The 12,461-nt window shown below is 35.0% G+C and overlaps 1 protein-coding gene across 8 annotated transcripts in view; it reads right to left on the bottom strand.

Annotated features, from left to right (window-relative positions):
* ARHGAP24 (Rho GTPase activating protein 24) overlaps nucleotides 1-12,461 on the bottom strand; it is a 509,262-nt gene that overhangs the window by 71,226 nt on the left and 425,575 nt on the right. For all 8 annotated transcript variants that reach the window (XM_055086016.1, XM_024116878.3, XM_055086017.1 and 5 more), the window contains one exon: nucleotides 4,214-4,336. In XM_055086016.1, the coding sequence (XP_054941991.1) occupies nucleotides 4,214-4,336 (123 nt within the window). The remainder of the gene's footprint in view (nucleotides 1-4,213; nucleotides 4,337-12,461) is intronic.

A 12,461-nucleotide genomic window follows, 5' to 3' on the forward strand; every position in this document is an offset into this window, starting at 1 on the left:
TCTTTTGCCAGCATTCAGTGGGTGTTCTATAGGAGCAGTTCCACGTGTAGATGTATTTCTGATGTATCTGTGGGGAGGAAGGTGATCTCTGCGTCTTACTCTTCCGCCATCTTAAGTGAATCCCTCTAGAGATCCATGACCAGGCGGAGAAAGTGGGAGCTGGAGGATTCGAGGACCCGTTTACTCCATCCGACTGACCGCAGTGGTCTCGCCAATAGGTTTTTATTTAGGATTAATTGTCTTGGATTCTATGACTAAGATAGGAAGGGGAAATGTATTCTCTAATGAAAAGCAATTATGACAATTCAGGAGTTTTTTACCAGCTTTACTGAGATATAATTCACATATCATAGAATTCTCCTGTTTAAAATGTACAATTCAATAGTTTTTAATATACTCAGATATATGCAACAGTCATCACAGTTAATTTTAGAACATTTTATCACCTAAAAAAAGATCTCATATGTTTTGGCTACCAACCCACTGCAAACTCCTTATTTCCCCATCCCAGCCCTAAGCAATCACAAATCTACTTTCTGTCTCTATGGATTTCTCTGTTCTGTACTTTCTTATAAATAGAATGATATATATATATAAAATGGTCTTTTCTGACTGGCCTCCTCCACCTAGCACAATGTTTTCAATGTTCATTCACGTTGTAGCATGCATCAATACCTCATTCTTTTTATGGCTGAACAATCCATTGTATGACTATACCACTTTCTGTGTATCTATTTGTCCGTTGATGGACATTTGGGTGTTTCTACTTATTGGCATTTAGGAAAAATGCTGCTATAAATATTGATGTGCAAGTTTCTGTGTGGACATACATTTTTCATTTCTCTTGGGTATATACCTAAAAGTGCAAATGTTTGGTCATATGGTAGCTCTATGTTTAATCATTTGAGGAACTGTCAGACTGTTTTCTAAAACAGCTACATTTTAAATTCCCATTAGCAATATAGGGGGGGTTTCAATTTCTCTACATCCCTGCCAATACTTGTTATTATGGAACTTTTTGATTCTAGCAATCCTCGTGTGTATGAAAGAAATGGTATCTCACTGTGCTTTTGATTTGTATTTCCCTGATGGCTAGTAACGCTGAGCATCTTTTTGTGTGCTTATTGGCCATTTGTATATTTTCCTTACGGAAATGTTTATTCAGATCTTTGCCCATTTTTAAATAGATTCTAATTGGGTCAAAATTTTAATTTGTCTTTATTTTTGAGTTGTTAAGATTTATTTACATATTCTGGGTAGAAGTCCAAAATCAGACATATTATCTGGACATACTTTCCTCCCATTCTGTGGGTTGTCTTTTCACTTTCTTGATGGTATTAATTCAGATGTTTTTGAAGCACTCAACTATATTCATCCTACTTATCAACTTTTAAACACTTTTGTTTTTCATATACTGTAGAATATACTATCAATAAGGCATGGATTTGTAATTGTGGGTTTTTCACTACCACAGTAGAAGTAATAGATCAGCTATTGTGCAATAAAGCAGGAAGAAGCTCACAGTGAAAACAAACGAGTTTTCTTCCTACTTATGTTACTCACAGTATGACACTTGGCAAGTCATTCATTCTCTCTGGGTCTTAATGACCTAATCTACAAAATGTGAGGTTGAACTAATAGAGTTGTTTTAAAATACTCTTGAGGAGGGGGAAGGGTAAGCTGGGACAAAGTGAGAGAGTGGCATGGACATATATACACTACCAAATGTAAAATCGATAGCTAGAGGGAAGCAGCCGCATAGCACAGGGAGATCAGCTCGGTGCTTTGTGCCCACCTAGAGGGGTGGGATAGAGAGGGTGGGAGAGAGGGAGACGCAAGAGGGAGGAGATATGGGGATGTATGTATATGTACAGCTGATTCACTTTGTTGTACAGCAGAAACTAACACACCATTGTAAAGCAATGATACTCCAATAAAGATGTTAAAAAATAAATAAATAAAAATAAAGTAAAATATTCTTAATTGAAAAACTTATTTTCAATGAAATACTAAGTGGAACCCCAATACATAAGATAAATAAAAGGTTTCTCACTCATATAAATTTATTGTTAACAACTCAAATTTGTAACATTTCTTTAAAATTCAATCAGTAAGTATAGAGGGGCTATATTAATACAAACATTTGAAACTTGAGGTTATGGGTGACGTTTGCAATTTTCTATCAGGGTCAGTATTTGGTTTGGTTGTGTATTCTCTAACAACTTTAGGAAATTCCGATGTTCAGATGAATCACAAAAGATTTCTTGCAAATTGAATGAGTACTTTAAGAGCTTGCCTTACAATCTCATTAACACTCTTCAATTAAAACAAAGAGGACAGTAGAAGATTTATTCTTCAGAGTATGGTTTCTGTTGTAAGTGCTCTATGCTAAAATATATCTCTTTAAAAGTAAATTTGAATCAGGCATTTTCAAAATCCCTGAAGCACATTCTGCAGGATAAAGTATACAAACCAATCAGCTACTAGAGTATTCCTTCCAGGTTCATAAATTTGAAGATTAACACATAGATCCCACTAGGATCACTTGTGATACTCCTGGGCTGATAGGACCTCCTGTGGCCACTGATTTGGTGAAGTAAACTGGATCTCATTCATTTTTCTTGAGAAAAGGAAAGATGAAAGAGGAGGAATGGGAGAAAATAATCCTTGATAGAAATAATCCTTCAACAAAAGTACCACTTTCAGCAGATATTAAGAATCTTCCTGAACTCAGGATCCTCAGAAACCTGATAATAGAGGGGAAACAGGAAATTTGAAAAGACATATCCTTAGGCTTCCCCATAAATCCTTGACCCTGAGGGTAGCAGAAGACCTCTCGCAGCTGAGTATGTATCTCTCATGAATAGTCATGAAGACCCCTCTGCTAAGGCACTGGGATGGGTTCTCACCCCACCGGCCTCTTCAAACATTTTGAAGTCACTTACTAGCCATTTTAGTATATGAATAGGGTGACCATACAAGTTGTCACCCAAACTAGAACACTGTGAGAGTGAGAGGTAGCACTGTCAATAATTAGCCTGGGATAACAGTAGTAAACTACACTGTTACCAGGCAAACTGGGATGAATGGTCACCCTGGTTAGGAACCTCTCCCTCCCCCAAGAGGAGATCCTGCTAAAGGACAGACAGTTTGCAGACATGTACCACTACTCTTGTAAAATATCAACATGTCTTCCATGAATCTTTACTATTTTAACTTTAACTTAACTTTTCAACTTTTTAAACTAAACTTTTGAAGTTATTCTAAAATGTAAAGAGGTCAGTCAGCTTAAGAAGCATCTGATATGTTAAGGGAAAAAAATTCACTTCTGAATTCAGGGGGCTGACAATACACAAAAGAGAATGTAAAATAAATATGAAAGTTCTAATTGCTTTAATAGATATGAATTTGATTTATATCATTTATTTTAACTACATCAACATAAAATAACTAGGCTTTACATTCTTGGAAATACATGTTGGTTATAAATGAATATTTTGGGGTCCTTATCTATTTGGTTCCATTTACTGGATTTTTTCTTTAAATAAGTTTTCTGTTTATATCACTCTATATATTACTTGATAGAAAAGATCACATCTTTTATCCTTCCTTCTTCCTTTTAGCTCTATTCATAGCACCATGTAGCTTATTCTTCACATGATATATTCTCTACACTGTATTAGCTAAGAATTTTAAAAGAAATTTATTATCAAATCCACAAATACTTTCCTGATTGCAAAGTTGCAAGCTTTTTTTTTTTTTTTTGTCACTCTGATTACCAGCATATTTTCATCCAATGCTTTGCCAGTCCTCTTTGATACCACTGAGCATCTGGGGGCTGAAATCTCTTCCAAAACTAATAGTCAAAATGTTTTTTTGCCCTGTATCTACAGGTTATTAACTAATCTACATTTATGATATGAGGCTCATAACTATGTATTATTAATAAAATGGAACATCCAAGATAAAAGAAAAATATTATCCCTTTTTATAATTCAAAATATTCGTGGAAGAAGGTTGGTTACTAACGATATTTGATCTAAATTGAACTAGGAGTTACTTAGATATGTGTCTACAAATAAATTAGTAGTTTACTATTTATTTTAACATTCTTCCATTTGAAAGTAGGTGCTGATAGCGACACGGGCTGGGGGAAAGGATGAACAGTTTTGGCCTACCTTTCTGTTTTTCCATGATTTTAAAATACACTCACCTCCTCCAAATGGTCCCCATATGACTCGGCGGATGGACTTGACCCAGTCTTCCATATCATTCTGGGTGCTCGCCATGAGGAGGTAGCTCTCATGATTTGCTGTCATCCGATCTCGATCGCCTCCTGTAAGAAGACAGGAACATTAACACATGAGTGTGTGCTCAGCCGAAGGTTTCCCATCAGCAGCCTCCTAGTGAATCCTTGAAACATAAACTGTACCTAATGCAGCTAGCACTAGGTTCTACCCAATGAATCAGAAAGATTTACCATGGTTTCAGCATGGGAAAAAAAAAAAAAATCTGCTTAGAAGGGAAAGGCTCTTATGTTTCCAAGAGAAAGCCAGCAAACAAATGTCATTCCCCAAACAAAGCCTAGCTTTTTGTCCTAGCAACGACCCATAGGCCTGTATTAACTCATAATCCAATCTATTCACACCGTACTGCTGAATAGGGAAAAATAGCAAAAGCAAAATGAAAGATGGAGAAGTGGTCCGCGGAGCCTGAGTTTTCATTCCAAGCAAGCGCAGAACAGTCAGAGTCTGCTCAGCGCACACAGAGAGGCCACCAGGCACATCATGGTTGAGTACGAGTCCCAGGAAAGGGAAAAGAGTCACATGTGAGAATCTGCCCCAGAGGTCCTCCTCTGTGCTCCGTCCTGGAAGGGGAGCCTCTTCTCCCAAATCATACCTTCAAGGGGACACACAGAAGAAGAAGACACAAGCCTGGCCAGTCTCAACGGCCAAATTAACACCCCTGATGGCCCTGCCACCTAAGGGTTAGCTTTAGGAAACCCCAGCAGTACCTCCTTGCTTGCTGGTTTCTCTTATCCGCCCCCCTCCCCGCACCCCCACTGGCGGAAAACAACTCATACACTTTAAAACCTTTATAATCTCTAAAATCAACTTTGAAATGATGGAGATCTATAAAGCATTTTTATGTTTAAAGGAGCATTTCTGAAAACAAGTATCAGTGACTGCACTGCTTCATTCTCTTTGAAAAAACTAGTGTGGTTCACAGAAGGAATAATTAAGAAAATGGACCATTAAGTATTATTTAATTGAATTCTGATAATATTTCAGCATTATACTGACTGTTAAGGTGCTCAAATAATCTATGAACAATTTAATTTTCACTAAGTGCTGTAAACTTGCAGCCTTGGGTTGGATTAATTCATATCGAAGTATTTTGTTTGTTTAAGACATTGTCGTTGTTTGTTTTTAAGTGGATCAGAACAGATAACACCTGTTCTAATTCACAACCCTTCAGTTCTGAGAGCCAGGTACCGCATGTTGCAACTGAAGGGGCTCAAAAACAATCTCCTTTGTGAGGAGCGTGCAGTCTCCAACAGGCCCCGCACTTCCTATTCTTTCACATCCAATCTCATTCACAAAGCTCTGAAAACTCTAGGCATTTGAGTTTGTGATCTCCGAATTTTATACAAATGCCCTAGGTTGAGAAATACAACTCTTCTAGCATTGATGCAAATTAACAGAAGAGGTGAGAGGTCAGAGAAGTGAAATAACTTTAAGCCAACCAGCTGAACAGCCAGCATTGGTGTTTTACATTTCAATACAACTGAATTTGGGGGTGGCGTGGGTGAGGGATGCCATCAAATCAGTTCCCTAATGTTTACAGATCTCTTGAATAAACAAGATGAGCCTTCTCACTTTAAAGAGAACATATCACTATTTGGGAAACAATGACCTTCTTACACTTCTAGGTCTAGCCTAGGTCAATCATCACTTTTAAGCAATTTATGTCTGAAAAAGCACAGGCTCAGGAAATCAGAGAAAACCCTTCTGAAATCACAATTCTATATTATATTAGCTGTTTAACTTCTGGGAAAGCACATAACTTCTGGAAACTCAGTATCTTTAGTCATGCTTTAGAAATAATAATCCCTATCTAGTAAATTTTTGTGAGAATTAAATGAAATGAAGTTAATATACTAGCACTATGTTAGGCTAAAAGAGAAATTCTGTAAATATTACTTCAGTCTCATTTAACTGCCTCCCATATCTACAAATGCATAAAGGACATATTACATTTAATTTGACCTCAGAGACATACAATTAGTGTAGTATGCTAGTGAGTGCTTGGGAACAATTAGTCAATAGTACACATACACAGGAATTTTTATAGAAGGCTGTCTTTCTTTGATACATAACAATGCACTTTAAAGTTGTATACTGTGCATGTAGGAAAATTTGCCACACATTAACATGCATATGCATGGCTGTATGACATATAAGTTGCAGAAAGAAATAAACAACAAAAGAAAAAGATGGGGCTTCCCTGGTAGCGCAGTGGTTGCGAGTCCGCCTGCCGATGCAGGGGACACGGGTTCGTGCCCCGGTCCGGGAGGATCCCGCATGCCGCGGAGCGGCTGGGCCCGTGAGCCACGGCCGCTGAGCCTGCGCCTCCGGAGCCTGTGCTCCACAATGGGAGAGGCCACAACAGTGAGAGGCCCGCATACCACAAAAAAAAAAAAAAGAAAAAGAAAAAGATGCTTTGCTTGGCGTGGCACAGTACTAAAATTTATTCTGTTTTCTAATCCACCTGTAAAAAATTACCATTTTGAAATCAGAATATTTTAATTATTGTCTTTGCCTGGAGGATGCTTAGCAACTCAGACAGTTATATCCTGCTGTGTCACTCCCAGCCCCAGCAGAAACAGTCCCAGTAATGAGAGTGAGTGACAGCCACTGGAGTGTGTTTCTGCCTGAAAGCAGGGAAAACAGAGAATTATAAGCACAACTGGTCATTATCCCCTGACTTTTCATTTGATTCCCTGTGCCAATGATGCTGTGTGTCTGACCCCTGAATCTCACTTCGACTGCCAATAAAAGATATGAAATTCTCATCTGTGAATTTCATCCATGGATATAGATCTTGATTCCTCAGTGAATTAGCAAAAGACAGGAAGATTTAGAAAAACTTTTTTCTATGAGTCTCAGTGGAAATAATAGACTCATTGCTAAGAATGTGATTAAAACAACTGGAGACATTTATATAGATATGGAACTAAATTCTCCGTACTAAGGTTACATGATTTCTAACTGGAGAAGCCATTTGTTCTAATTCATAATCCTTCAGTTCTGAGAGTCTGGTATTGAGCCTTGCAATTGAAGGGGCTCAAAACAAATTTATTAAATGTATAATTTGATAAATGAATAAACTCAATATTGACTTTCAGCCACGTGGATCAAGTTTCACTCTGTTCGTTAATCCTTTATGGGGGCTTAATGTTCCATTTACCTATTTGTGAATCTAAAATTCTTTCCAAAGGTGAAATTTAAAAAACAACCTTAAGATGTAATTATCACTGTAGTGAAAGTGTCATAGTCATCTTCAATCCATATATGTGTGTACATAAGCATGTATATATTATAACCAGTATACATTTTCCATTATTAATTTCTGCTTGAACATAAATATCTATGCAGTGTTATTTTTATTTTTTAATACTACTCTAGATGATGGTGGATTTGCACACATTTTAAAAGACACAATGTATCAATAAATTGTATACACCTTCTAAATGTTAGCTTGGGTTGGTAGCAATGCTTTGGAGCTAGGGTTAACACTTCAAGTGTCTGTGATTTTAAGTTAACAAAGTAGGTCACATCATTCAGTTTTATTTGTTTATGTGTAATTGAAAGTATGTGTACATTTCATTGGGCTCTTCTGTATATTTGCATTTGATATGAATTTTTTCCTTCCCAGAAATAAAATAAATTCTCTGAAATAAAATACCTGGCATGATTAACTTTTGCAAAAATTAAAAAGTAGATTAAGAAAAGCCTAGTGAACTTAATAGATTAAGAAAAAGCTTAATGTAAAATTTAAGAATAGGTTAAAGAAATCTACATTAAAGTAGAGTTAATGCACAGTTAATTCAAAAAAGAAATACAAATATTTAGCATATGAAAATTTCAACTCCTCTTATAATTACAATATAATAATTTAAAAATCATATTTTTGATGAAAAGCTTTGCAAAGATTTTTAAATATTTAGGAGAAATATTGGTAATGGTATGCTAAGATATACATGCTCATTGCTTATAGGAGTATGGATAATATTCCTTATGATGCAATCACTACAATAGGATTTTGAAGAATATTTATTAATATGAGCTTTTATTTTACACAAGGAAATATACAACTTTTATATATATGGTATCTCTATTTTCATAAAGGTAAAAAGTCAGATAAATAAGATACTAGGTTGAAAAACACAATAATTTTAACAATGATTACTGTGAATGCTAGGATTGGAAATTATTTTACTCTCCTTTGGTACTTTTCTGTATTTTCCAAATGTTCAACTATGTGTTGTTTTATAATGCATGCATTATTCCAGATGTTCTAACATGTGTTATTTTATCAGCAAAAAAAAATTATTGAAAAGAACAAATGATAAGAACTGTATGATCATGAAAGCACTAATCAATAAAAAGCCAAGGTAAGCTGTAAGATAATTATTGCTAACTCCACTCAGTGTTGCTTAAAATTGTTTGGTTTTGAATTCTCACTAATTTACCTACAACCTCTTCTCCCTCTTTCTTCAAATACATCTCTGAGTACATTCCCAAGGGAAGATTTGGGACAGGAGACCAGCGTTGCTCAAAGTACAGGCTACGTCACGTTACTAGGACTTTCTCAGTGAAATAGACTGCCATTTTTCTTAACGAATATATTTTTAAAAATATTTTACTGAATTTATTGTGTGGAAATTTCCAAAAATAGTCACCTAAGTAGATTTTTTTTCCTGGGAAAAAAATAATTGTAAATTGTCAAAATTACGAACTAAAAAGCAAAACAATTAATCGGAAGTTAAGTATTATATGTGTATCATATAAAGATGTGTATCATATTTTAAAGCTATACAGTGAATTATTTGTTTGTGCTTAAACTTTAAAACAAGTTGCTCAAGGAAAACTGTGGTCACCGAAATTTAGGTTCAGTTTCCAAGCAAAATTCATGGTACAGACCTGAGGATATTTCAGTCAACACCTCTGATACTGTTAATAATTTCAAGGGCAAAATGTTTCCTTATTTCCAATTACAAATCAGGTCATAACTAGCCCTAGTGTACTACCTATTTAATTAGAACTTACAGAAAAATATTTAAATGTTTTAAGTAGGTTTATCAATTTTTACTCACACCATTGCAAGGTCTTAATTTTTTAAGCATTATTTCCTTCAAAACAGTTTGAGTCTTCATTAATAGTAGAGCTCTAATGATAAGTTGCAAGATATAAAGTAAATTCTGAAGCATATCTGTGGAAAATTACTGAGATAGAAAAACATTTTTTCCCTTTTATGGAGAATGATACTTGGAAAACAACCAGTGTTATGTGAAGTACAAGCAAAAGAATTGTAGGTTTCTATGGATACTATCACCTCTTAATAAACAACAGCAATAATAAAACAGCATATAATTTACAAAATAAAGCCAGAGAACAAATTGGCCTCACATTCAACATCATATTTAATTTTTTCATATTGTCTGTGCATTATAGAGACATCGTTCTCTGAAAATTAAGGGTTTGGGGATGCTCTGCTAATCAAAGTTTTTCCAAGTATTTCTTCCTCAAAGGTTAATTTCAAAAATATCAAAGCGGCAAAATTTCAATGCATTTTGTCAACAGAAAATTTGCATTAATCTTTAATGAGATTTTGAAAATTTTTAAACCCTTAAACCAGAAAATGAGAATTAATTAAGGCCGGTGGCTATAATCATCATTCTGTCTGTAGTTTGCAGTCAGTACACAACAAACACATTACTAAATGTTGTCTTACATTATAATAAAATTAATGTTACATTTTAATTTCATGAATACTTTATAATACTGTTTTACATACTTCCTATACTCCTTTCTAGGTTATAATCTCTTTTTAAACTACATTAAAACAACATATAGCTACATTATGTTTAAGCTGAAAGTAACTATAAATGCACATCTATCAACCGATTATAGATTGATTGATATTTATTAATTATGGTAGATTTCTTTTTCATTTTTTAAAATTAATTAATTAGTTAATTAATTAATTAATTATTGGCTGCGTTGGGTCTTTGTTGCGCATGGGCTTTCTCTAGTTGCAGTGAGCAGGGGCCACTCTTCATTGCAGTGCACGGGCTTCTCATTGTGGTGGTTTCTCTTGTTGCAGAGCATGGGCTCTAGGAACACGGGCTTCAGTAGTTGCAGCACACGGGCTCAATAGTTGTGATGTGTGGGCTCTGGGGCATGTGGGCTCAGTAGTTGTGGCGCACAGGCTTAGTTGCTCCACAGCATGTGGGACCTTCCTGGACCAGGGATCGACCCTATGTCCCCTGCGCTGGCAGGCGGATTCTTAACCACTGTGCCACCAGGGAAGTCCCAATTATGGTAGATTTCTAATAATTAAATTTAGAAATGATTTATTGGGAGTCTATCTACTTGGCTACAGATATAGAAAGCACTGACCTAAAAATTCTATACCGTACAAATTATTTCTGATTGCCTTTCTACAAACTTCTATAAGAAATGTCCAAATATATGAATATTAGAGCAAAGTGCTGCCTGGATCAAACTGTAAAAACAAATACGTGCTTATAAAGAAGTACTGAAAAATGGTTGAGTTAGGACAGTGAAAGCAGACTCCTCAAGTTCAAATTACTCATTGACTAGCTGGGAGGTCCCTCAGCTTTAACTGAAGGTGGTGAGTACCTGCTTCACAGTATTATTGTGAATTAATCTGATGAATAATACCATAAAATATCTTGTATAGTGCTTGGGACATACAGTGCTCTGCTGTCGTTATTGCCGTGTATAATAATTTTGATACTAAATATTTGGATAAATTAAATATTTATAATTTGAATCTTTTAAAATGCAGGAAAGTAGTTTACTTTTGGAAATATATATATTCTGACTATATTTGTTAAGAAAAGTCCTTTCTTAGGAAAGTAACAATTTATCTTTCAAGTAAATATTGATTTTCATATTGGTCATGTTTTAAAAGTACAGTTGTGATACATTTAAATGATTAATGAAAAATGTAAAACCTTAAATAGGCAGTTTATATTTTCACTAATTTTTCACATTTCTTGGACTCATTCTATCAAAAAACCTACTATTTGTGCTGAGTACATTAACTATAAAAATGATATAATTTATTACATTTTGGGCCATTGTTTCCCAGATTGTACTGAGCAGTCAATAGGATCTCTGTTTAAATCCAACAATATATTTTGACTTTCAATTATGTCAGAGGCTCAGAATCTAGTTACTTCCTTCTCAGCATCTAATTAAATTTTTCTGATCAAAACTTCTGAGAAATAAAAGTAGAACTTTTCCTTAAAAGAGCCCGAGTATCTAGAGTTAAGTCTTCTAATTTAGGTTGGCTTTTTTGGGAAACCAATGAATTCAAAATTTTATCTGATTGATATAGAAGACAGGAAGCTAGAATAAATGACATGTATATTCAGATCAATGTTACTCCAACAGTGATGACAGAGATGGAAGTCACAAATGAAAGCAAGTCTTAATGAAATAATCTACAATTTGTAGCAAATAGAATGCCATTCACAGTTAAAGAAGCAAGGCAGAGAGTTTGTTGCCTTGAATGAATCTAAAATTGAAAGTGTTTTTCAATCAGGAGATCCCTTAATAGTATAAATGATGACTTTAATATTGAGGAATATTGGAAAATTTTGGAGAAATGTTTTGGAGTTATACTGAACTTTATATTCCACGTGAACATAGCAATAAACCTTTTATTGCAGTGTTTCTCAAAGTGTAATGAAACTCATCTGTATCCAAGAAGATAGAAAGCAACTGAGGACTTGTTAGAAATGCGAATGCTTGGGCCCAAGCCCAACTGAATCAGAAACTGTGATGGTGGGACCCAGTAATCTGTGCTTTAAGATGCCTGCCAGAAGATTCTGATGCACCATAAAGTTTGAGAATCAATACTCTTATAGAAGAATTTGCTATAACAGGCAGAGGCTATAATTTTAGAATTGGTGTATTTCAACCGTACTCATCCTATTAGCTTGTATCCATGTCTTAGTCTTTCACTGACAGCCATTCAACCAGAAAGTATTAAGCTTTAAAGCTATGAATCATATAACTTATCTAATTGCTTATTTACATTGTAAATGATTAACACTCTGCAACTAGTTTTGCAAGGACATGTCATTCAAGTTGGGATTACTGACTAGCAAATTTGTGGGCCTCATGAATTAAAGACACCATACT

Source organism: Physeter macrocephalus, chromosome 7 (genome assembly GCF_002837175.3).
Source record: "Physeter macrocephalus isolate SW-GA chromosome 7, ASM283717v5, whole genome shotgun sequence".
In the NCBI taxonomy this organism is placed as follows: Eukaryota; Metazoa; Chordata; class Mammalia; order Artiodactyla; family Physeteridae; genus Physeter; species Physeter macrocephalus.